The sequence below is a fragment of the Chlorocebus sabaeus genome, chromosome 2, assembly GCF_047675955.1.
Source record: "Chlorocebus sabaeus isolate Y175 chromosome 2, mChlSab1.0.hap1, whole genome shotgun sequence".
NCBI lineage: Eukaryota > Metazoa > Chordata > Mammalia > Primates > Cercopithecidae > Chlorocebus > Chlorocebus sabaeus.
In genome coordinates this window covers 30403728-30431250 of record NC_132905.1, presented here as the reverse complement: position 1 = coordinate 30431250, position 27523 = coordinate 30403728, and the positions used below count along the sequence as shown (strand labels likewise).

The 27523-nt window shown below is 39.0% G+C and overlaps 1 protein-coding gene across 4 annotated transcripts in view; it reads left to right on the top strand.

The window, feature by feature from the left end:
• PLCB1 (phospholipase C beta 1) overlaps positions 1 to 27523 on the top strand; it is a 761313-nt gene that overhangs the window by 233416 nt on the left and 500374 nt on the right. For all 4 annotated transcript variants that reach the window (XM_008018384.3, XM_008018395.3, XM_037990865.2 and 1 more), the window contains exon 3: positions 12185 to 12253. In XM_008018384.3, the coding sequence (XP_008016575.3) occupies positions 12185 to 12253 (69 nt within the window). The remainder of the gene's footprint in view (positions 1 to 12184; positions 12254 to 27523) is intronic.

Genomic DNA, 27523 nt, shown 5'->3' with positions numbered 1-27523 from the left:
TGTTTGTGAAAATTCCTACAAAACATGTTATTCACATAAGATCTTTTTAAAAAATTATCCTTATTCATTTTTAAGTAAAGTTTTGATGAAATGATAAAATGAATTATGTTTATTCAACTTTGGAGTAGAGCTTTATATATTCTGTTATAGATAGATTTTTATTTTATTTTAATGCAAGGAAAGTCAGACTAGGGGGTAGAAAATATAATAAACCTTTACAAAGAAGAAAGTAAAATAAAGTGAATATAAACATATTTCTTTTTAGCTATGGGTATGACAAAAATAAACTCTGGTTTGGAGATTAGGTAAACTGATGTTTTTTATAGATTTACTTATTTATTTTTAGTAAGGAATATTTATTTTTTAAAATCAGGCACTGTCTCTCACATGATGATGAGAAAAAGCTTTTGGGAAAACCATTTGCATGTTAGATTACAGGGTATTTATGCATATGTTTTCCCAGAAGTACCCAATATATTTTAAAACCTGATTAAGATGACATAAGATAAATGTGGTGTATTGTGACTGAGAACCCCTAGTCTTGATGAATGCTCATATTTAGTGGGTATAATGATGAAAACTATTTTCAAGGAAAATTTTTAAACATTCCAAACACATACAGAAATATATCTAAAGCCAAAAAAGTGATTAATATAAAAATATGAGTTTAAAAATAGTAATATGTGATTCAGAATAAATTTCAAGTTTAACATTATTTTATAAGTTGATTATTTGCAAATGATAGCTATTTGGATCCTGTTCTCTGAACAGACCAAGATGCAAGGGGTTGTATACAGGTGATTTATTAAGGAGGCTGCTTCCAGGAGACATCAGTAAGAGAGTGGAGGAAGCAAGACATGGATGGAGAAGTGTTAAGTAAGGGTGAGCTTTCAGGTGAAGTGCCAGCCTCAACCTGAGCTACTGAAAGCTCCAGAGCACAAATGACACCTGGAGTTGCTTTTCCTGCATCTGTCAGGCATGAACTATCAGCTCTCTGGGGAGACCTAGCATCCCAGGCACTTCCTGTTCTCTGCACATCTGAGTGAAGTGACTCCAAGAAGCCAAAGGTAGTCAAAGGCTTCAAGTGTCACTTGTTAGGAATAAAGCTGATAGACACTGGAGGATGGGTGTCTAGCCAGTCAAGGAGCCCGGCAGGGAACCAGGTTAGTATCAATACAGGTTCCCACAGGAGCTTTAGGCAAACTTCCTGAGTAATTGGAAAATGGCTCTAGATTGATTTTTTTCAATCATTCATAGTTCTTAATATGAACAGCTAGCTTCATTTTGTGTACTTACATTAGTGTTGAGATTGATCAACAGTTGAATAAAAAGGAGAGTTTGCTTTTGGTAAAATTTACAGCACTTAGGCAAAACCTTGGGGCTGATTTATTGATTGACTCAGTGAATGTTCTTCTCAGGAGAATTCATTAAGCATGATGTTCCCTTTTAGACATATCCAGCCCCTACCCCCACAAATCAGCATCAGAAAAGATTCAATTGGATTCCGTCTGTCCTGCCAGAAAGCCAAAAGCAATCTTAAGTAGCAAATCTTCTTTGAAAGGGAGGGGGAAAAAGGCATATTATTACACACGTGTCAACCTAAAATATCTCATTTTGGAAAATAGATTAACTCATTACATATTCACCATGTTTTATGAGACGAAAAGGTCATCAAAATGCAAACCTTTGGCAGAAAAAATTGTGATATATTTTGGAATAAAAAACTGGCAAAAATGAGACTATCCAGGTGGATATAACCAATCAGCTACTAAGGTAAAGCAAGGATAAATGCCATCTATCTATACTTCAGAAAATATGGAAATCACCAGATATGCCATACTGTGTGATGAGAGAGAAAACAAAATACGTTGGTTGCACTCTCAAATGTATAATGCACAGGGCTGCATCAAAACATGTGGAATTCAACCAAGCATTTTTAGAACCTCTCCTTGACAGTCTGTCCTCTAGGGCCCAACGTGGAAATGGCTGCTTTATTCTACAGTGATATTAGAGCTATTGATAAGCATAGTAGTCTGAAGAAGACTTCTCAGTTTTATTAGCAGTTTTCTCATTGCTCTTAGGATTCTGATGCAGCTACTTTATAACTGGATGTAGGAAACCTGTCCGAGTGTCAGAATGCCCTACCCATTCTAGACCTAATTAGCCGTCTCTGTGGGCCACCATTGTCTTCATTTAATATCTAGGATAGAGATTCTCAAACTTCAGATTGCATTTGAATCACCGGGAGGTGAATCACCCAGCACAGATTGTTTGGCCACCCCAGAGGTTCTAGTTCAGTAGGTCTAGGGTTGGACCAGAGAATTTGCATTTTTCACTTGTTCCCAAGTGATGATGCCATAGGTCAAAGGACCACACTTGGAGAACCACTGGTGTGGAGAAATGAAAGCATTTAAGTCCTATAAGCAGATAAGTGATGAGTTCAAATATTTTATTAAGGTAAGATTGAGGGAGTAGTTTGCACTGCCAGATAGAAAGCTTGGCTGACTGTTCAGCCACAGTAAAATAGGTGTAAACCAGAGATAACATTTTAGATGATTCAAAGGGAAAATCTGGCTACATTTATGTCATCTGGAGTTTTCAAATGGAAACAGCTTGTTTGCCTGATGAATCTATATCATTTCCATATTTCTTATCAAAAGACCTTTTATGAAAATCAGATTCTATGCTCACTCAAAATATTCAGGAAGATAGTTTTTAGCACTTATGACACTATTTGCAAAATGATGGATGCTGTTTCTGGTTAATCTGATTAGTCCGAAATGAGGAATTTAGCTTATCACAGGCAGTAACAGAAAATTGTAACAATGCCATCTTTATCATCATAGTTGCGATTTTTTTAAAACTCTGAGTTCTGAACTAATGCAAAGGTCTTCATCCATAAAGATGTGGAGAATTCCTCTGTGAGATGCCTGGTAATATATAAGAACTAGAAAAATAAAACACATTGCTATAAAGAGCCAATATATTTCTGAAATTCATCTTTGAACATATATAGATTATCTATGGTGATTATGAAACTTTTTCTCAGTTTTTTAATGTCAACCTAATAAGTTGACATCTTGTTAAAATGAAGGCAGTTAGTATCATCTTAAATCTCACCTGTTTTTCATTCATCATTTGAAAGAAATTACTAAAATATATCTCCAAATATAATGTTTCCTAGAATCTGGAAGAAAGTGTGGCAGTTTTTTCCGTCAGAGTCATAGATGCATGCAACTATACCATGAATACTGTTACAATTAAGTTTTATTCATTTTATGTCTTAATAAAGTCTTGGTGCTATACATACAATTTCATGTTTAGCTGAATTTAACTTTCAACTTTAGAAATGTTTTATATTTCTTATACACTCTTATACACTCTTAGATGTATAAGTATACATTTATATTTCTTATACACTCTTAGATGAGTGTATAAGAATTTCTAAGGTTGCTGAAGAAGGAAGTAAGAATGAGAATATTTGGCTATTGCACAGCCAGCAGCCAAACTATCTCACCTGGCAATCTGCAAGGAATAAATTAACTGCATATCTGCTGATATATTTCACATTGCCTTGTGCAGACACAGCCTCTGAAAACTAATGTTATATTTATTTATCATGATATTTTTTCTTATACATGAAAAAAGACTTAAGTGGTTTTCTTTCATTTATGTTACACAATACTCCTGCTACCTTATCAATATCAAACATTTTTAGAAAAAAGTAAGTTTGGGGATATGTGGATTATTTTTTCTATTATGTACATAGGGTCAATGATCCTGGGCAATTAACATATTTTCTCTGGGACTTAGTTTCCTCATCTGTGTTCTCTTTCCATTCCCAAAGTCTGCGATTCTGTTATAGTAATTGTTTCTGTTTGGGCATATTCAGTAATGGTGACAGCATTGCAGTCATTTTTATGCAGGGTGGGTGGAGTGCCAAGATATGTAAATTCATTTACATTCCTTTTTAATTAAGTGCATTAGAACTTGGAAACAATGGGGTTAGTGTATTAGTTATCTATTGCTTCATAACAAACTACCACAACTTAATGGCTTACAACAACAAATATTTATTATCTCACAGTTTCAGTGGGTGAGGGTCTCACCGGTTTAGGATCTCCCAAGGCTGAAATCAAGTTGTCTCCTGGGCTGTGTTCTCACCTGGAGCTCGAGTTCCTCTTGCAAACTCATTTAGGTTGTTGCCAGAATTCAGTTCCTTGTGGTGGTAGAACTGATGCTCTTATCTCCTGGAGGTCTTCTTTTCCATAGTCAGTACACAGCACAGCCAGCAGATTACTGTCTCTGCTGCTTCAAGTACTCTCGCTTCTAAGCCCTCTTTTGAAAGGCCCACCCAAGATATATCTCTTTTGGCTAACTTTATGTTGTCTGATTAGGAACCTTAATGACACTTGCAAAATCCATTCGCTCTTGCTGTATTCCATAACATAATGGTGGGAGTGATAGCCCAGCACCTTTGCCATATTTTATTGGTTAGAAGAAAGTTGCAGGTCCCTCTCACACTCAGAGGGAGGGGATTACACAAAGGCGTGGAAACCAGGAGACCCGAATGAGGGTGCCCATCTTCAGAGTTCTGCCCACCAAAGATAGGCAAAAATGTAGAGTTTTGTGAGAAAATTGTTCAATTGACCAACAGTAGTCAATCGTAGTCATAGCTATATCAGTTAGTTCTCTCATCTGCAAAACAGAGAAATATGATACTTATGTGACAGTATTATTACAAGGACCAGTGAGATAATGCATACAAATTTTGTTTTACAATTCTTGACATGTTGGTTCTCTATTATAAATAGATGTAATTATTATTGCTGTTATTATTAAGGATATTATTTGACTTTGCTACCTTTAGTGTAGGAACCTTTAATCTCATCCACAGTAATTTCTCAGGTTTTATTTTATTTGTACTGAGCAGACTCTTTAGATTAAAAAGTGCATTAAGAGAGATTGTCTGGGTTTGTTTGGTTCAGTATCTTCCTGTATACTGACCTTGGCTCCTGGAAGAATGCATGAACTCCAGACGTTGGTGGATTCCTTATCTCCCTAGGACAGGCAATGGAACAATGAAGGAAGCAAGGAAATGAATTAAAAATGAAAAGTTATCTTCCACATTATCTGCTGCATTCATATACTTGCCAATAACATTGGGCCAAAGACTTTGGAAGTAGGGCCAGGGATAACATACAGACTGAAGAATAGAACTGATAACATCCGCAGGCATTGGATCACCCACTTTTTCCCCCATTTATGCTATGATATTTATGAGAACATGAGGGCAAGGAAGGTAATTCCAACTGCTGTATTAACGAACTTTCAATGTTCCTAGGTTGCTTGCAAAAATAAAGCATCTTGTTGGTTTTCTGGGTAAAGATGAGTCTGACTTGTATTTTACGTACTGTGTTCCTGTTAGGGCCAAAGTCTGAAATACCTAACATCTTCAGCAGGGTGTCATTCATTCACAAACCAGGATGAAATACAGCCTCTGTGCTGAACTTTATGTCAAACACTATACAAATGGGGATAAAAGTCCAAGGTCTTTTTGTCGAGGGATTCACACAAAGTGGTGAAACCCCATGTCAATTGACAGTTATAATACAACCTCTAACACATGAACATCCTCATTGCTTTTCCCATTTCAAATGTTGATCCTATTTTTCATTTACCTGTAACACATAAAAATGAAAATTAGTTTCTCTAGAAGTTTTATCTATTACTTAGGTTTTACGTTTTTTGAAATAGCTATAGCGTCCCAGGTTTTCAGATCTTTTTTTTTTTCCCTGTGTTTATTTGCATTCCTTGTGTTTCTTCTAGATGCTTTACCTAACAACTTTTAACTTTTCTGCTAGGATCTTTTCCCTTTCACTTAGAATGGGAAATCTTGCAAGCATAAGAATTTCTATATATTTGGTACTCCCTCCTTGCTAAATGGAGATCTTAGTTTAGTATTTCAGTTGGTTTAGCAGCAGCCGAACGAGGAAGATATTGCTGGCATCTGCACCTGTGTTTGACAGATGAGGATACAAGACATGCATGAGCATCTATAGCAACTTGTTTAATACTACATTGATAACAAGTGATAATTTGGGGGAAGAACTTACATTTTCTGCTTCCTACTTCTATGAAATCTGCACTGTATTAAATCTAAGTGTGTTTAAATAAAGAAAGTCAGATGTGTCATCTTTCTCTTTTCTCTGCCTTAGTTCTTATTGATGGCCTGTACATCTCATTTCTATTGGTGTTTCTTACTGTGGGTCTCCATTGAAAGTTGTGGAAATAAAGATGAAAATCATGCCTAGGGAACAAAGGAAAAGAGAGACCAGGTGGCAGATGGTGCAGGGATTTCTTTGAGAGGTACACTGCACAGATTTTTCACCCCCTCAGAAGTAGAATAAAGTTAAAGAACAAATAATTGAGTCTAAGTCCATCTGCTTCTTGTTAAATTAAAACCCTTCATTAAAATACTCTAAAATCTTTTTTTTTTTTAAGTGCATTTTAAGGAGGTTTGGCAGTCATTAAAATATATTAATGTATGCGACTTTTGGTAAATCAAAATAGACCAACTTAATGACTATACCACACACATATGTGGAGGTATACATAATCACAATGCACATACCCAGCCATTAATATCTTCTCTGTGAAATGTTTATGACTATAATTGCTGCTCTGATTATATACAGTATGAACCTGAAGCACATTATTATATTGGGTGTGTAACGGAACTCAGTAACAATGTACAGACATTAGGATTCTGGAAAGAGTTGAGTTTTAAATTGTATGTCCTCCTGAGTTTGAAGTGGATTTCATGTCTCATCTACCACACAGTATGTTTGTGGCTGATGAATTGAAATCTCTCTGCTAAATAATAAACAACAAAGACAATTTAGTCTTCCCTTAGCTTGCCTGTTTCCTCATCACTCATTCAAAATATTTTTGTTAAATACCCAAAACCCATTAATTAGTAATAATGGGTTTTTAGTATTTTATTAAATACCCAATACCTCAGTTTGTTTAAGAGTGTCTATTTTCCAGCCTTTGTGCAATTCATTATTTCTTTACTCCTTTCTTTGAGAGAGAGGTCACAGGGTATATGTGCAGAAAACTTGGGTTTGAGTGAAGACCCTAAAATTAATTATTCATGTATTCAGTCAGTAACTTTACCACACTGAGTAACAATGCACAGAAACTGGGATTCTGGAAAGAGTTGAGTTTTAAATTCGGTATTTCTTCCTGAGTTTGATAATTAACATCTTCAGCAGGGTGTCATTCATTCACAAACCAGGATGAAATACACAGCCTCTGTGCTGAACTTCATGTTAAACACTGTACAAATGGAGATAAAAGCCCAAGGTCTTTTGTCGAGGGATTCACACCAAGTGGTGAAACCCCATGTCAATAGACAGTTACAATATTATTGTAATATTACTGTTAATTCACTTCTGTCCATGCTGTTAATTCATTTTTATCCATGCTGACAAAAAGAGAGGGCATATCCATCAATGCATCAGTGGATGCATCTGAGGTCCTGAGAGTATGATCTCCAAGCTTTGCAGGGTGTCATTAATGGCCTTGGAAATAAACGGTTCTTTTAGTGTATTCCTCCTTTAATGATTCAGGTAGGTTATGTGACTTTAGGCACTTAATTCCTTTCTCACTGTTGGATGGACTTAAAGGTTAGAGAGAACAAATTTAAATTTCTTTTTTCCAGTTTTCTAAAGATGTATCTAATGTTATAAAGTATAATGCAAATGTTCTATAGTAAAACATCTGTGATAAAACAATTTCAGTGGTTGCTTGAGTTTCTGAACATCTAGGACATTTGCTTGGATAGAATAGCATTTAATCCTAAAGAGAAATTATTAAAATAGCAGTCAATGGCATTTGTCATTCAATAGTTTTTTCTTCAGCTAAATCTCCCCACTAGGCACACTTTTACATTCAGTAAATGTAATATTTTTGTTTGACAGTTCCTGATATAAAGAAATGATAGTTATAGATTCTTCATATTAACATAAGTATTGTATTGCTTTATCAATGATGTTCACATGAAAGGCCTTATAACAATGTGAGTATATCATTAGTGCTTCTCAAAGTGTGGTCATTGGACCAGCAACATCAGCATCACCTGTAGGTTTATTTGAGATGCAGATTCTCAGGCCTGCCCCAGACTCATGGAACCAGAAACTCTGACAAGTGACACAGAGCAAATCTGTATTTTAATAAGCCTTTCAGGCAACTATAATGCAGGCTACAGTTGGAGAGCCACTGATGTGGAAGGTATGCTCATACCCATTTAATAGATGACAAAATTGATGCTCAGTATGGTAAAGTTATTGACTAAATACATGAATAATTAATTTTAAGGTCCTCACTCAAACCCAAGTTTTCTGCATATATACCCTGTAATCTCTCTCTCTCAAAGAAACGAGTAAAGAAATAATGAATTCCACAAAGCTGGAAAACAGAAACTCTTGAACTGAGGAAGGGTAGAAAGGGACCATTTCACTGCTTTATTGTAATGAGAGTGCGTTGTTAAAACTATTGTCACAAGAAAATTAACCTAGAAAAAGTTTTAATGATACAAGAAACACTTTTGTGGTCATGCATTGGGTTCCTCATTTTCTTTTTAGTGGCAGAGAGAAAGGGATGCAGTTAAACTCCAGAGGGGTGGCTGTGGCATGTTAATAGAAGTGGGAGACACTATTTTAATCATTGCTTTCTAACCAAATGAGTTCATGGACAGCTTTTCCACCTGGGTCTTCCCCATGCCACATTACCCTCGATGATAGTGCCCTGTGGTGGTTTTCATGCACACAGTTGGTGTTAACTACCCTTCCGTGGCTTGGGGAATGAATCCTGGAAGTGGGATACAGAGTTCATTATCTGTAATGCAAAAGTCTATGTAATGATGCCTGCTAAGATCTAGTTCTTTGTTAATTCAATTTGGGCTTCGTGTATATAATCAAACAAGTTATGTTTAAGTCTATTGTTTCTTCAATTGGGAGGAATTTCCTTAAATAGAAAATATTACAGGCCGGGCACAGTGGCTCATGCTTGCAATCCCAGCACTTTGGGAGCCCAAGGCAGGTGGATCACTTGAGGTCTGGAGTTCGAGACCAGCCTGGCCAACATAGCAAAATGCTGTATCTACTAAAAACACAAAAAATAGCTGAGTATTGTGGTGCGTGCCTGTAATTTCAACTCCTCGAGGACAGAGGCACGAGAATCCCTTGAACCTGGGAGCTGGAAGTTGCGGTGAGTTGAGATTGCACCACTGTACTTTAGCCTGGGTGATGAAGTGATACCCTGTCTCTCAAAAAAAAAAAGAAAAGAAAAGAAAAGAAAAGATTACTGTTAATCAGGTAAACATACTGTGTGTATGAGAGAGATTTTTATCCTACATAGATGTAAAACATCATGCAATATATATGGAAAATTACATCAAACATAAATGTTAGTGTTTTATAAATAATTATTAAGAGAACACCCATGTAATGACTACTAAATCCCAAAGTGATTGTTGCTAATGCTCCATATACCTTTGTGACATATCCTAAGTAAGTTGTAGTTTTCTGCACACAATTGCTGCTTCTGTGATTTTCTACCCGCAATTTCCTCTCTCTGAAACCACCACCCACCCTCCCACCCCAATCACATGTTATAAGGCTGGCAAACTCTGTCTCATCCTTGTGTACTGGCTGAAATCGTGCCATAACTCTCTGTAGCCCATGTCTGTAGGGCACTTTGAAATATTTCCTTTAGCGTATAGTATTTGGCTTGTTTGTATGAGCTCATCGAAACTGGGATCTTATCTTCGTATGTTCTAGTTTCTCAGTACTGGCATATACCTGATACATTGTAGGCATTCAATAAATAATGCTCCAGTGAATTAATTACTGGCATTTCCACTTGTATGAAGCCCTCAAACCAACCTCTCCAGAATGCACTATCAATTTGCCCAAACTTCTAAGTCTCAGTGTAGGAAAAGTGGAAACTGCAGCGTGTTTTATGACTTCCCTCTTTCCTTCAGTCAGTTCCTCCACTGCCATCTCTCTCCTCTTTCTTCCAGTTACTTACCTTCATTTTGTCTCTCGTCTTTCATCTCTCAGATCTCCAATTATTTTCCGTCTTCTAGATTAAACTTCTTCAAGCTTGGTTCCCTTACTGTTTCTCCTCTTCCAGCAAATATTTTGGTGGTCATTGCTGTAGAGATGAAGAAACTTGGGCATATGCTTAACTTACTCATGTCTGGCTTTTCCACCGTTCCTTCAGAGAGCGTTCTATAATGTGCATTTGCGTCCTAAGTGAAGCATTGAACATGGTTGAGACCATTGTTTTCTAATACTCATAAGGTAACCTCCAATATTGTGGATGGTGTGGCCTTCGGGGAACTGTGGCATCAGTCACTCTGACCTGCAAGTTCCTTGCTGGGTTGCCACCTGTGTCACACCCCGGGGGTTTGGGAGGATTTCCACAGGGTCAGACATAGTATGAAATGGGCTAAGGAACCCTCTAAAATGGGGAAAAGGAAACTTAAAGGTCAGCGTGAGCAAGAGCAGAGGCCCACTGTTTCCTGTCCACCCTTCATCCCACAGAGAGGTGTATCAGGTGCTCTGTTGGACCTGCTGTGTGGGTTTGCATTCGAGGGGTGAGACTTCACCTTTTATTTGGCCCTTATTACAAGGCAATTTTAGGTGCAGAAAAATAATCAGGTCAGTTTACACCAGACATTTGGAACTGGCAGCAGCTGTTTGAAGGAGCTGCCTAAGAACAAAAGGTGCTGGTTCTTAGGGAGCTTGGCCTTTAAGACTTTAGAGCCCCTCCTATCCAGAGGTTCTATTGGCAACTGAATTAGGACGCAGTGCCTCCTGCTGGGAGAAGGGGACTCGATGCTCCATCCAACTTGCTCATTGCCCAGGAATCATAGTTAGGACATCTGGAGTCACTTTAAGACAACTGCTCACTGCACCACAGTCCTACCTGGCTGGTGGTAGAGTCCACTGTCTAATGCAGCAACCTGTGTGTGTCACAAACCTCATGGCTCAGTTGCCTTAACCAGACATTCAGGGTTTCCATTCTTTGGCCCATATTCCTTTCTGGTGTCATCTCCCATGACTTCTTGTCCCATGTTCTATGCTCTAGCCAAATGGAATACTGAATGTCCTCCCATGTGAATCCGCTTCCATCCTTCTACAACACCACTGTGCCTGCACCTTTGCAGAGTGTTCTTCACTCCTGGATGCTTCTCTATCCTTCCCCCTACCTCCTTTCCCTGTAATGTTCTCTGTCTCTAAGTGTCTAAAGGCCACGAATACCTCAAGGTTCAGCCAAAACCTCTGGGCCTTTCTCATCTAGGCATTTGCTCATATGTTCCCCTCCAACTGGGAGGAACCCCCTCCCTACTTCTTTTTTCCAAGCTTAATGATTTCTCATAAACTTTTCTCTGAGCTCCTAGGAAAAAAAAAAAAGTGTTGTCTTTGCTGCCCCCCAATCATGGTAGTTGACTTTAAAATTGTCATTAACACATTCCCCCCGTCTTACGCATACACACTTCTTTACACTCCTATTTGATGACAGGTCCATCCAGGAAAGCAATCATATCTTGTACACCTTATTCCCTAGAGTAACTTGTGTATTACAGGTGTTCAATGATGGGTAATGATTAAGTGAAAAGATCAGGGCATGAGGTATGTGTGCAAAAGGCTGGTGGCTGTGGGAGGCAGATTCGTATCTCTGCCTTGGCCAGATAAGCTGGGTATGTATGTGAGCCAATGGGAGCATCTCACTCCATCCTCCTCCCTAATCCTTCTCTCTACCGACATACCCTCATACCCTCACCTATGCTCAGTGACTCCCAGGATTATATTCAAAAGGAAGAACAAGAAGACCTGATTCATCATGATTTAGGAATGGCTTTTAGGATAGACTGGGGACATAACCACACACTTTTTGCTTTCAAAATGTATAACTGAGCAGTTAGCAGTTAGCTGTCTTTTTGTTTCCATTCTAATTCAATTGAGAAGTGATGTAAGAGGAAAGAAATATCCCAACTGCAGAGAAGTCTTCATGCAAGTCTCAAGATAATTTTTTAAGTGATGTCAATAACATAAAACAAAGGGGAAAGATCTGTGTGGTTGCTTAATGATTTCACGTTTTTGCCTTCCAGGAGACGGAGCTACTGGATCTCAGCCTTGTCAAAGATGCCAGATGTGGGAGACACGCCAAAGCTCCCAAGGTAGGAGGCTGAGTGTTGTGCATGCACCAGATGCTGCCTTGATTGTTTAGCTGTGTGACCATATCAATTAATTGCCCCAATTAAAAGTTTCCATGTTGTAGATGTTGTAAAACACAATAGCCAGTATGCCCTAAACACTTTCACTTTTATTAAACGATAGAAACAATGAACAAATATGTGGGCTCTTGAACAAAAGGGGTTTGCTTTGTGTCCTCTAATTTTGCCTTTGTTTGAAAGAACAACAACAACAACAATGTCCAGGTTACTGGGTAATTCTAAATGATTACAAAGTACTTGAAATTATTTGAAAAAATCTTTGAACCTCGTAAACATATGGGAACTAACCATTAGACATGATGAATAGAACTCCCGTATTGAAATGCTCTGCAACTGAAATGATTCCATCCACCATGCCAAAAGGTGTATGGTCTTAATTCTGCAAATGTTACTAGTAAAGATCAGCATACTTTGGGATGAATTGTGTGCAGTGTCATTTGTTTTGGTTTGAAAATCTTAACTGAAGGCATATTCAAAGAAGTGTTTTCAGTCTATTTTTTGAAGATTCTTTTTAAATATTGGATGAAGAACATAATTTTTTTAAGCTTAGATGATCTGGTAGGATATAGTAGCAGGATATGTTGACTTGCCGTCAAAGTTAAAACTATTCTTCATTTTATTTAAAATTTAGTACTTTACATACTTCATTTCTGGCAGAGAGGGTATTGGCAGACACAGAAGTACAGTTGCCATTTAGGAGCTCAATGCCTCTTTCCATAATTGATATAAAACCAGCTATTTTCTATTTGAGTGTCTTCCCACAACTTTTGTTTTATCTTTTAAAAGTCAAAATTCTTTCTCTGACATTAAAATGATCTGTTGCTTTGGAGATGCAAGACAAAAAATCACCTGGAATAATTATTCTTCAGAGGCATAAAAAGGCAGTAGGTGCCAGCAAATTCTAAGACACAGCAAACACACAGCTGCTATGCTTTTTTATTTTATTTTATTTTTTGCTGAAAGGGTTAAAATGATCTATGGTAAAATGTAAAACACAAAGATTTTTAGAAAGAAAAATTAGAACTGTATTCAGGAAGGCTTCTATAAGTGTTTCATATGCAACTAGTCTGTTATTTACATTTATCTCCTTAGTAACATGGAATTTCAATAGTTTAGCCTCTCAGTTTTGTATCAGACTTACCATAATTAATGCTTTGTTGATGATTCAAAATTGCTCACAGTTTTTAATATAGGAAAGAATATTTTTTCTTCTTCCACCAACAACATTTCAGCCAAATTTCATATAAGCCTGTTAGCTCCAAGAACTATATTGATAATGTAGCTATGAAATTTGTCTTTGAACCTAAGTTTATTGGCCTAACTTGCAATTTCAATATCGATATTAGTTAAAGACAGTTGCCGACACTGCATCAGAGCCCCCTTTGTCTCCAGGCATTGGGAGTCAAAGTGAATTCTGCTGCCACATGGAGGGTTTCTTTCAGGCTTGGATCTGTCTCTTTTATTGCAGTACACAGCTTGCTTATCAGTTAAGTGTTTCGTTTATGGATGTAGTTTGATAAATGTCTACTAAACAGTGACAAATGAACAGAAGTAGCGCCTGTACTGTGCTCAGCTGATAAACCACTGTTAGATCCTAAAATGCTTCTTGTGAGGATGGATTTTTAACACTCAGAATACTCTGACTTTGACAGATTTTCTCCATCAACTCTTTCTTGGAGGGACTGATTGCTTTCTCTTCAGATTACCTATGCTCCTGGCTTCCTTTTTTCCCCTCCTATTCCTTGCTGATGTTCAAGAACCTCACTCTCCTTTAATATTTTCAAAGCCTGGTCCTATTAAATATTACCTGTGTAGCTTTCCTGAGACTCCAACTTCTTCCTCGTTGGCTAAATGGTGATGATAATGATAATAATAAGTGCTTGAAATGGTTGCTATAAGGATTAAATGAAATAATTCATTAGGAAACCTTTAGCACAGGAGTTCTCAAATTTAACTGCTCATGGAATGACTTGGGAAACTTTCAAAAATGCTGATGTGTGTTTTCCACCTCCAGAAATGCTGGTACCATAAGAATCAAATTGATACAGGTGTGGTGTGGGCATGACGGATTTGAAAAACAAATTTGCAGCAAAATTTGAGCACCACTGCCTTAACTTACTATTGGTGTATAATAAGTACTTATTAAATATTAGCAAATGTTGTTGGTAGTAACATTGTTGTTTTTGTTATCACTAAAAAATTCAAGTCAGAATTGTAGAATGCCACTTTTCATTTCAGTCACTTAATTTGGAAAAGTTTATGTCAGCAAGAGGAATCAGAGGAGGGGCTTATCTCAAAGGAAGTTGTGGATTGACAGGCAAGAAAGAAGTTGCTATTACTATCAGTTTAAAATCTTCAAATTTCCAGAGAAAACCTCAGCTCAAATTGGATAAATAAAAATATAATTTATTGAAAATGACTGGAATGTATTGAAAATTTTAGTGGAATTGCCAGGTTCAGGTAAAGTATCATTCCACTGCTCAGTTAATGTCACCAAGGACTAGGTGCCTCTTTTTCTTCATCAGTATGCCATCCAAGGTTCTGGAAGGGGTTCTGATATGGCTTGGCTGTGTCCCCACCCAAAATCTCATCTTGAATTGTAAATTCCCATCATTCCCATGTGTCGAGGAAGAGTCCAGGTGAAGGTAATTGAATCATGGGGGGCAGTTCCTATGCTGTTCTCGTGATAGTGAGTGAGTTCTCACGAGATCTGATGGTTTTATAAGTGTTTGGTAGTTCCTCCTGAGTTCACTCTCTCTCCTGCTTCCTTGTGAAGAAGGTGCCTGCCTCCCCGTCGTCCTCCACCATGACTGTAAGTTTCCTGAGGCCTCCTCAGCCATACAAAACTGTGAGTCAGTTAAACTTCTTTGTTTCATAAACTACCATCTCGGGAAGTTCTTTATAGCAGTGTGAGAATGGACTAATACCGGGTCCTTTTCCATCTTCGGTTTCCCCTTGGATACTACCCTCTGCACACCACCATTGGCAGCTCCTGGCCTCCCCACCTAACAATGTCATATGGGGTGGCCCCAAAGAGAGACTAGCTTCCCATCAGAGAATTGCATCATGATTACAGTATAACTACCATGTAGCAGAAGGTGTGTGGCCTGCAAGAGGAAAACTAGACCATTGAGTTGGTTAGAACAAAAGCAGCAGCAGGACTTAAAATATTAAAAGTATAAAGATATCAGGATAAAGTGAAGAAAGCTTGGAAACTTAGGACGGAAAGGCAGTGTAACAAAAGGACAGACTGAGTGCAAGACTTTCTGCGGGGGCTCATAGACCATAAAGGAAGGAAGAACATTTGTGAAGCAGATATTTATCAAAATACCCAGGCACCCCACAAATATTTATGTCTATATTCATATTATTTTTGTTTTTTACAGAATCTCATTACATAAAAGTTCAAGATCTGGTTGAAAATGAACTGTGTTTTGTGCCTGCTGTAATTTGAAATAACATTTATAGGAAATGGAAAAGCTTCCATGTGTTACCCTGTTTATGAATTTAAATGTCAACAGCCAACACAATACATGCAATTCCAGATCTTCTTTTCGGTATATAACCTTTGTTCGAGTTGCCAGTTTTAAAATTTCACATTAGAGAGAACTTGGGAGATCTTTATCCAAATGTAATAACCAAAAGAAAAGAAACACAGTATCCTTTGAAATCTAAAAGGTGCTTACTTTTTTTCTTGCTCTCTCTCTCCCTCCTTCCCGCCCTCCCTGGTTTTGTGAAGCACACGTAAGGGCAAGATGCTGTGGTATATATATATCTTGTCTGTGCTTATACATGTACTTTCTGGATCGTCACTTCAAAAAGATCTTTGCTTTTAAAAAGAGTGTTTATCACTGCGGCCTCTGATCTATTAGCAGTGCCTGACCCATCGGATCCATTCAGTGGCTCATGTGCAGCTTTCATAAAATAAACTGGATGAGACTGGAAAATAAACTTGTCTTGTACAGACCAAGTGGTTTTGTGAAACTTTTTTCATGTCTGTGACTGTATGTTCTGAGTCACAGCATAAAGTGTAATTTTTACTGTGGGCAATATATATCGGAGAAGTTTTAAAAGTGATGCTGAACAAGATCATTTCTTCATCCTCATGATTCTCAGCATGTATTGAGTGCTTAGGGGTATGGAAAAGTGGGGAAAGTGGAGATGTGGGTTCAAGTGCCAGCTTTGCCATTAACAGGCGTAAGGAAGTTGTGCTGTCTGCCGGCACCTCTACTTCCTCATCTATGAAATGGGGCATGGGATACGTGGTTTTAGGTATGTAAGTTCCATTAGCCCTTGATTCCAGCTTTTAAATTGAGAAGTTAAACACCCATGGCTTTCCACCTTACAGATTCGAAAACTAATGTTGAGTAAGTTTACATAACCTGAAACTTCTTACCTTCGTCATACAAACCAAGTGAACCAAAAAAAAAAAAAAAAAAAAAAAAAAAAGGTCACACCCTAGCCAAGGTAAGGTGCTATGCCAACAAAAAGGATTAAACACGTGTGTCAAGCTTCTTTATGTGTGGCTTTTCAAAAGCATTCTAGGATTGCTTTTGGACACCACAGGGAGTGACCTCACGGTCACAGAGACTCTCCCAACTTTGGTACATGAAAACTGTGTGCTGCCAACTTCCAGCTCTCAAGAATGCATGCAGCAATGTCATTGAAAAATATTTTTATAGTTATACAAAATAAACTGCTTGTCATGCTGATCTGACAACTAGTTTATTCTATTAGTAAAGGGCAGTTATGTCAGATATGTAACGTTAATTTTAATGTAGATTCTTTGTAATTATCTAGGCCACAATTAAATTCTAGGTGGTATGTAGTGTCATCAGAATCACATAAGGTAGATTAGAGTAAAATCAAATTTTAAAAATTGATTAGGCCTTCTTTCCTAATCTCTACATAAACATGATAGCTTTTTTACTTCATTCTTTATTGATTAGACAGAAGTCATTGAGTGACTGTTTCTGCCAGGTACTGTTACAGGCGCTGGAAAACAGCAATGAACAAAAAGACAAACAGCTATGCCATCATATAGCATTTTATTTAAGAGTGAGGAAGTGGTGGTAGTTTTAAACTAGGTCTTAAAAAAAGAAATCTGCCGGGCATGGTGGCTCACACTTGTAATCCCAGCACTTTGGGAGGCCGAGGCGGGCGGATCATGAGGTCAGGAGATCGAGACCATCCTGGCCAACACAGTAAAACCCTGTCTCTATTAAAAATACAAAAAATTAGCCAGGCGTGGTGGCGGGCACCTGTAGTCCCAGCTACTCGGGAGGCTGAGGCAGAAGAATGGCGTGAACCTAGGAGGCAGAGCTTGCAGTGAGCCAAGATCACACCACTGCACTCCAGCCTGGGCGACAGAGCGAGACTTTGTTTCAAAAAAAAAAAAAAAAGAAAGAAAGAAAGAAAGAAAAAGGAAAAGGAAAAAAGAAAAGAAATCCCTGATTTGCTGTGTTGGCTGACTTCCTTCAAGTAACTATTTCCATGGAGGCAAACTTCAAGCTATCAACCTGATGTCATTGAATGAAGAGTTGGAAAGCAATACACACCATGGCCAGTAGACCTATCAGCAGGTTCTAGCACCTCATGGGATAGGGGAAACATAAGTCTCAGTGAGAAGCATAAAGCTGGATCGGGGATCTGAGACAATGAGTGCTGGGAAGGCGTCTGCTGCTTTACAGAGCCATAGTGGAGAAAGGTCTCTTGATAGGATGCAGTTATATGAGTAGAGACATGAATTTAGAGAGGGAGAGCATTCCTCTTTGCCGGGAATACAGCAAGAGCAAAGCATGTTTCAGGAATAGAAGAAGGCCAATGTGGCTACAGTAGAGTTCAGACCTTGTAGGCCACGAAAATGGCTTGGGCTTTTCTTCTGATGGAAGAGGGAAGGCATCTGAAAGTTCTGAGCAAAGAAGTGACAAGATCTGAGCTTCTGAAAGTTCCACTGGTAGCTGTTGGGAGTAAACTACAAAAGAGAAAAGAAGAAGCGAGCAGACCAATGAAATGGCTGCTGCAGATATCCTGAGGTGATGATGGTGACTTTTGCCTGAGGTGGTAGCTGGAGAGGTGGTGAACAAAATGACAGAATCTGAATATGTTTTAAGATAGAGACACAGGGTTTGGTAATGTATTGGATGTGAAGTATGAGCAAAAGAAAAGATTCTAGAACAACTATTAGTGTTTGGGCCCAGAAAATTGGGAGAATTGGGTTGCCATGTACTCAGATAAGAAGGAAGGAAGAGCATATTTAAACAGAAAAAAACCCAGAATTTGGTTTTGGATATTTAAATGTTTAGATGCCTGCTAGAATTTTACTTGATAATGTCAGGACAGTTAGACACAAGTCTGAAGCTCAGGGAAGGTGTTGGCCCTGGAGATATAAATGTGGGCATTTGAGGCTCAAAGCCTGGGTGAGGTCTCTTAAGGAATATAGGTGTAAAAGAAAGAGGTTGGAAATCTGAGACATGGGATTGCCAGCATTTAGACTTTGAGGAGACTTGGAGGAAACAGCAAAAGAGACTGAGAATGGAATATACCTAAAAGCATAGAAGGCAGGAACTTGAACAGACACTTGTGTCCATCAATGGATGAGTGTTTACACAAAATGTTGCATACACTTACAGTGGAATATTGTTTAGCCCTAAAACAGAATAAAATTTTGACACATGCTACAACCTGAAGGAACCTTGAAGACATTATGCTGAGTGAAATAAGCCAGACATAAAAGGACAAATAGAGTATGACTCTATTCCTATATGAGGTACAGGCATACTGCAGCAGCATTGCAGATTCGGTTCCAGACCACCACAATACACTGAATATTGAAAAAACGTAAATAATACACAATTTTTTTCCCACTGCATATAAAAGTTATGATTATACTATACTGTAGTCCATTATGTGTACAATAGCTTTGTGTCTTAAAAATCAGTTATTTTTAGACATAATTTTAAAATTAAATTAAATTTAAAATATTGCTAAAACATGCTAATGATCATCTGAGTCTTCAGCAAGTCACAGAGGGTCTTGCCTCGATATCAATGGCTGTTGGCCGTTCAGGGTAGTGGTTGCTGAAGATTAGGGTAGTGGTGACAATTTCTTAAAATAAGACAACAATGAAGTTTGCAACATCAACTGACTCATCATTGCATGAAAGATTTTTCTGTAGCATGAAATCCTGTTTGATATTTTACCCACAGTAGAACTACTTTCAAAACTGAAGTCAATCCTCTGAAACCCTGCTTCTGTTTTAACAACTAAGTTTATGTAATATTCTAAATCTTTTGTTGTCATTTCAACAATGTTCAGTGCATCTTCACCAGAAGTAGATTCCATTTCAAGAAACCACTTTCTTTGCTCATTCATAAAAGTAACTCCTTGTCTGTTCAAGTTTTATTTATTTATGTTTATTTCTTATTTTATTTTATGTTTTTAATTTTACTTTAAGTTCTTGGATACCCGTGCAGAACATGCAGGTTTGTTACATAGGTATACGTGTGCCATGGTGGTTTGCTGCGTCTATTGACTTGTCCTGTAAGTTCCCGTCCCTCACTGCCCACCCCCCAACAGGCCCTGTTTTGTGATATTCCCCTCCCTGTGTCCACATGTTCTCATTGTTCAACTCCCACTTATGAGTGAGAACATGCAGTGTGTGGTTTTCTGTACCTGTGTTAGTTTGCTGAGGATGATGGCTTCCAGTTTCATCCATGTCCCTGCAAAAGACATTATCTCATTACCTTTTATGGCTGCATAGTATTCCATAGTTTGTGTATACCACATTTTCTTTATCCAGTCTATCATTGATGGGTGTTTGGGTTGGTTCCATGACTTTGATATAGTAAATAGTGCTGTAATAAACATATGTGTGTATGTATCTTTATAGTAGAATGACTTATATACCCTTGGGTATATACCTAGTAATGGAACTGCTGGGTCAAATGGTGTTTCTGGTTCTAGATCCGTGAGGAATCAACATACTGTCTTCCACAATGGTTGAACTAATTTACATTCCCACCAACAGTGTAAACACATTCCTATTTCTCCACAGCCTCACCAGCATCTATTGTTTCTTGACTTTTTAATAATCACAATTCTGACTGGCGTGAGATGGTATCCTACTGTGGTTTTGATTTGCCTTTCTCTAATGATCAGTGATGTTGAGCTTTTTTTCATATGTTTCTTGGCCACATAAATGTCTTCTTTGGGGAAGTGTCTGTTCGTATCCTTTGCCCACTTTTTGATGGTGGTATTTGTTTTCTTTTTTTTTTTCTTGTAAATTTTTCTTAAGTTCCTTGTAAATTCTGGATATTAGACTTTTGTCAGATAAGTTGATTGCAAAAATTTTCTCTGATTCTGTAGGTTGCCTGTTCACTCTGATGATAGTTTCTTTTGCTGTACAGAAGCTCTTTAGTTTAGTTAGATGCCATTTGTCAAGTTTGGCTTTTGTTGCAATTGCTTTTGGCATTTTTGTCATGAAGTCTTTGCACATATCTATGTTCTGCATGGTATTGCCTAGGTTTTCTTCCAGGGATTTTTATGGTTTTGAGTTTTACATTTAAGTCTTTAATCCATCTTGAGTTAATTTTGTATAAGGTAGAAGGAAGGAATCCAGTTTCAGTTTCTTGCATATGGCTAGCCAGTTTTCCCAGCACCATTTATTTAATAGGAGATCCTTTCCCCATTGCTTGTTTTTGTTAGGTTTGTTGAAGATCAGGTGGTGGTAGATGTGTGGCGTTATTTCTGAGGTCTCTGTTCTATTCCATTGGTTCTGTATGTCTGTTTTGGTACCAGCACCACACTGTTTTGGTTACCGTAGCCTTGTAGTATAGTTCGAAGTCAGCTAGTGTGATGTCTCCAGCTTTGTTCTTTTTGCTCAGGATTGTCTTGGCTATACGAGGTCTTCTTTGATTCCATATGAAATTTAGAGTAGTTTTTTCTAATTTTGTGAAGAATGTCAATAGTAGTTTGATGGGAATAGCATTGAATCTATAAATTATTTTGGGTAGTATGGCCATTTTCATGATATTTGTTCTTCCTATCCATGATGATGGAATCTTTTTCCATTTGTTTGGGTCCTCTCTTATTTCCTTGAGTAGTGGTTTGTAGTTCTTGACGAGATCCTTCACATCCCTTGTTAACTGTATTATCCTAGGTATTTTATTCTCTTTGTAGCAGTTGTGAATGGGAGTTCATTCATGATTTGGCTCTCTGCTTATCTATTGTTGGTGTAAAGGAATGCTTGTGATTTTTGCACACTGATTTTGTATCCTGAGACTTGGCTAAACTTGCTTATCAGCTTAAGGAATATTGGGGTTGAGATGATGTGGTTTTCTAAATATAGAATCATGTCACCTGCAGACTGAGACAAATTGACTTCTCTCTTCCTATTTGAATGCCCTTTATTTCTTTCTCTTGCCTGATTGACCTGGTCAGAACTTCCAATACTAGGTTGAATAGGAGTGGTGAGAGAGGCCATCCTTGTCTTGTACTGTTTTGCAAAGCAAATGCTTCCAGTTTTTTCCTATTCACTATGATATTGGCTATGGCTTTGTCATAAATAGCTCTTATTATTTTGAGATATGCTCTGATCTTATTTATGTCTTGTCTTCTGCTAGCTTTTGGATTCGTTTGCCCTTGCTTCTCTAACTCTTTTAATTGTGATGTTAGGGTGTCAGTTCGAGATCTTTCTAGCTTTCTGATATGGGTACCTAGTGCTATAAATTTCCCTCTTAATACTGCTCTAGCTGTGTCCCAGAGATTCTGAGATATTGTCCTTTTGTTCTCGTTGGTTTCAAGTAACTTCTTGATTTCTGCCTTAATTTCATTATGTACCCAGGCGTCATTCAGGAGCAGGTTGTTCAATTTCCATGTATTTCTGTGGTTTTGCATGAGTTTCTTTCTTTCTTTTTTTTTTTTTTTTGAGACACAATCTCACTCTGCCGCCCAGGCTGGAGTGCAGTGGGGTACAATCTCGGTTCACTGCAAGCTCCGCCTCCTGGATTCACGTCATTATCCTGCCTCAGCCTCCCAGTAGCTGGGACTACAGGCACCCGCCACCATGCCTGGCTAATTTTTTTATTTTTAGTAGAGACGGGGTTTCACCATGTTAGCCAGGGTGGTCTCAATCTCCTGACCTCATGATCCACCCGCCTTAGCCTCCCAAAGTACTGGGATTACAGGCGTGAGCCACTGCTCCTGGCCTTGAGTGAGTTTCTTAATCCTGAGTTCTAATTTGATTGCACTGTGGTCTGAGAGACTGTTATGATTTCAGTACTTTTGCATTTGCTGAGGAGTGTTTTACTTCCGATTATGTAGTTGATTTTAGAGTAAATGCCATGTGGCACTGAGAAGAATGTATATTCTGTTGATTTGGGATGGAGAGTTCTGTAGATGTCTGTTAGGTCCAGTTGATCCAGAGCTGAGTTCAAGTCCTGAATATACTTGTTAATTTTCTGTCTCATTGATGTGTCTAACATTGACAGTGGGATGTTAAAGTCTCCTACTATTATTGTGTGGGAATCTAAGTCTCTTTGCAGGTCTCTAAGAACATGTTTTATGAACCTGGATGTTTCTGTACTTGGTGCATATATACTTAGGATAGTTAGCTCTTCTTGTTGAATTGTTCCCTTTACCATTATGTAATGCCCCCCCCTTTTTTTTTTTTTTGGTCTTTGTTGGTTTAAAGTCTGTTTTGTCAGACACTAGGAATGCAACCCCTGCTTTTTTTTTTTTTCTTTTTGCTTCCCATTTGCTTGGTAAATTTTCCTCCATCACTTTATTTTGAGCCTGTGTGTATCTTTGCATGTGAGATGGGTCTCCTGAATACAGCATACTGATGTGTCTTGACTCTTTGTCCAATTTGCCGGTTTGTGTCTTCTAATTGGAACATCTAGCCCGTTTATATTTAAGGTTAGTATGGTTACATGGGAATTTGATCCTGTCATCTTTATGCTATCTGGTTATTTTGCACACTAGTTGATGCAGTTTCTTCATAGTGTCATTGTTCTTTATATTTTGGTGTGTTTTTGCAATGGCTGGTCCGGCTTTTCCTTTCCATATTTAGTGGTTCCTTCAGGAGCTCTTGCAAGTCAGGCCTGGTGGTGACAAAATCCCTCAGTATTTGCTTGTCTGGAAAGGCTTTTATTTCTCCTTTGTTTATGAAGCTCAGTTTGGCTGGATATGAAATTCTGGGTTGAAAAGTCTTTTCTTTAAGAATGTTGAATATTGGCCCCCACTGTCTTCTGGCTTGTAGGGTTTCTGCTGAGAGGTCTGCTCTTGGTCTGATGGGCTTCACTTTGTAGGTGACCTGGCCTTTCTCTCTGACTGCCCTTAACATTTTTTCCTTCATTTTGACCTTGGAGAATCTGAAAATTGTGTGTCTTGGGGTTGATGTTCTTGTGGAGTATCTTAGCGGTGTTCTCTGTATTTCCTGAATTTGCATGTTGGCCTGTCTTGCTAGGTTGGGGAAGTTCCCCTGGATAATGTCCTGAAGAGTGTTTTCCATCTTGTTTTCATTCTCCTTGTCCCTGTCAGGTACTCTATTCAATTGTAGGTTCAGTCTTTTTACATAGTCCTGTATTTCGTGGAGGCTTTGTTTGTTCCTTTTCATTTTTTTTCTCTAATCTTGTCTGCATGCCTTATTTCAGCAAGGTGGTCTTCAAACTCTGATATCCTTTCTTCCACTTGGTTGATTCAGCTATTGATACTTGTGCATGCCTCACAAAGTTCTCGTGCTATATCTTTCAGCTCCATCAGGTCATCTATGTTCCTCTCTAAACTGCTTTTCTAGTTAGCAGCTCCTCTAACCTTTTATCAAGGTTCTTAGCTTCTTTGCATTGGGTTAGAACATGCTCCTTTAGCTCAGTGGAGTTTTTTATTATCCATCTTCTGAAGCCTGCTTCTGTCAATTCATCCATCTCATCCTCTGTCCAGTTCTGCATCCTTGCTGGAGAGGCATTGAGATCCTTTGGAGAAGAAGAGGCACTCTGGCATTTTGGGTTTTCAGTGTTTTTTTATTGATTCTTTCTCATCTTTATGAGTTTGTCTAGTTTTGATCTTTGAGGCTGCTGACCCTTGGATGGGGTTTTGTGGGGAATTTTTGTTGTTGATGCTATTGTTGTCGCTTTCTGTTTGTTTGTTTTTCTTTCAATGGTCAGGTCCGTCTTCTATAGGGCTGCTGCAGTTTGCTGGGGGTTCACTTCAGGCCCTATTCATCTGGTTTGCTTTCGCACCAGGAGATGTTACTCAAGAAGGCTGGAGGACAGCAAAGATGGGTGCCTACTCCTTCTTCTGGCATCTCTGACCTCAAGGGGCACCAACCTGATGCGAATAGGATTGCTCCTATATAGGGTATCTGACAACCCTGTTAGAGGGTCTCACCCAGCTGGGTGGCATGGGGAACAGGATCCATTTAATGAAGCACTTTTGACTGTCCCTTGGTGTAGGGGATGTGCTTCGCTGGGGGGAAATCCACTCTTCTGGGTTGCCTGGATTCCTCAGAACTACCAGGATGAAAAGCTAACTCTGCTGGTCCACAGAAACTGCGGTCACCCCTCTCCCTGGGGCTCAGGCCCAGGAAGATCACGGTTCTTTTCCTGAGCCTCTAGCTGAGTTGGAGTTCCTGCAAGGAGGTCCCACCGAGTGAGACAGGATGAGTCAGGGTTAGGCCTGAAGAGGCACTCTGACTGCATTCAGCCACAACTGGTGTGTTGGGCTGTGGGGGAATCTCTTGGGACCAAGCTGCCCAGCCTCCCTGATCCCAGGAGGGGAAAAGCGTGGCCTGGAGCTGTAGAGATGGATGCCACCCTTCCCCCACCCAGGGAGCTTAGCATGACAGGCAGTTATGAGTCCCAGTGCTGGCTGCTGCCCCTCCTCTAAGGAGTTCGAATGGCTTAGACAGCAGGCAGCCACAGCTGTGGTGCTGGTGGCCGCTCCCCTGGGAACTTGGCAGACTTAAGCAGATTCGAGCTAAGAGGCTGTTGAGAATCTGCACAGCTCTGGGGTTGGGACCCTAGGCCCCAGTGGTGTGGGTTCACGAGTGCGATCTTCCAGTCCATGGGTTGCACAGTTCCGTGGAAAAAGCGTGGTTTCCCCAGCTGGGTAGCACACTCACTCACTGCCTTCCTCGGCTGGGGGGTGAGGGCTCCCCTGTCCTATGTGGCTCTCAGGTGGACTGCCACACCACACTGCTCTTCCTTACTCTCCATGGGTCATGCCAGCTGCCTAGTCAGTTCTGATGAGAGAACCTGGATATCCTGATTGCTGGTGGAGGATTCACACACTATTATGGTTCTTTTCGATGGAACCTCTGATGGCTGCTGCTCGTAGTTGGCCATCTTGGCCCTGCCTCCCCGTTCAAGTTTTATTATAAGATTGCAGGAAAGCAGTCACATCTTTAGATTCTAATAATAATTCTTGTATTCTAGCAATTACTACAACAACTACAGTGACTTTCTCCATTGAAGTAAAGGCATCCATGAGGATTGGAAACAGCTTCTTCCAAACTCCTCTTAATGTTGATATTTTGACCTCCTCCCATGAATCATGAATGTTCTTAATGGCATCTAGAATGGTGAATTAAGGTTTTCAATTTACTTAGCACACATACGTCTGAAACATCCCTATCTATAGCAGTGTAGCCTTACCTAAAGTATTTCTTGAATAATAAGATTTGAAAGTCAAATTTATTGATCCATGGGCTACAGAATGGATGTGTTAGCCGATATAAAACAACATTAATCTCCTTGTATATTACCATCAGTGCTCTTGAGTGAACAGGTGCGTTGTCACTGAGCATTAATATTTTGAAAGGAATCTTTTCTCAGCATTAGGTCTCAACAGTTAAGCTTAAGGTATTTAGTATACCATGCTGTAAACAGATATGCTGTTATCAGACTTTGTTGTTCTATTTATAGAGCACACGTGGAATAGATTTAGCATAATTCTTAAGGGCCCTAGGATTTCCAGAACGGTCAATGAGCATTGGCTCCCACTTAAAGTTACTAACTGCCTTAGTGCCTAACAAGAGAGTCAGCCTGTCCTTTGAAGCTTTGAAATCAGGCAGGCATTGACTTCTCTCAAGATGTGAAGGTACTCGATGGCATCATCTTCCAACAGAAGACTGTTTTGTCTACATTGAAAACCTGTTGTTTGGTGTAGCCACCTTCATCATTGATCTCAGCTAGATCTGGGTAACTTGCTGTAGCTTCTCCATCAGCACTTCCTGCTTCACCCTGCACTTGTGTGTTATGGAGAAGGCTTCTTTCTTTAAACCTCATGAACCAACCACTGCTAGCTTCATACTTTTCTTTTGCAGCTTCCTAGCCTCTCTCAGTTGTCGTAGGGCTGAAGAGAGTTAGGGCCTTGCTGTGGGTTAGATTTTGGCTTAAGGGAACATTGGGGCTGGTTTGATCTTCTATCCAGATGGCTCAAACTTTCTCCCTATCAGCAGTACGTTTGCTTTGCTTTCTTATCATTTGTGTGTTCACTGGAGTAGCAATTTTAATTTCCTTCAAGGACTTTTCCTTTACATTCACAACTGGGTGGCTGACTGTTTGGCACAAGTGGCCTAGCTTTTGGCCTATCTTGACTTTTGACATGCCTTCCTCACTCAGCTTAATCATTTCTAGCTTTTGACTTAAAGTGAGAGATGCATGAATCTTTTCATTTGAACACATAGAGGCCATTGTAAGGTTATTAACTGACCTAATTTCAATATTGTGCCTCGGAGAAAAGGGTGGCCCCAGGAGAGGGAGAGAGATAAGGGAACAGTTGGCCAATGGAGCAGTCAGTACACACACAACATTTATTCATTACATTCAACATCTTATATAGATGCAGTTCCTAATGCTCCAAAACAATTACAGTGGTAATATCAAAGATCACTGATCACAGATCACCATAACAGATACACGAATTATTAAAATATTCTGAGAATTACCAAAATGTGACACAGATACATGAAGCATACACATGCTTTGTAAAAATGGCACCAATAGACTTGCTGGACTCAGGAATACCACAAACCTTCAATTCGTAAAAACAAACAACAACAACAAAAAAACCCACAATATCTGCAAAGCACAATAAAGCAAAGTGCAATAAAATGAGGTGTGCTGGTAGCTATTGAAAGTCAAATCCATAGAGATAGAAAGTTGCATGGTGGTTGCTGGGGCTGGGGGAGGAGAAAATAGGGAGTTACTGTTT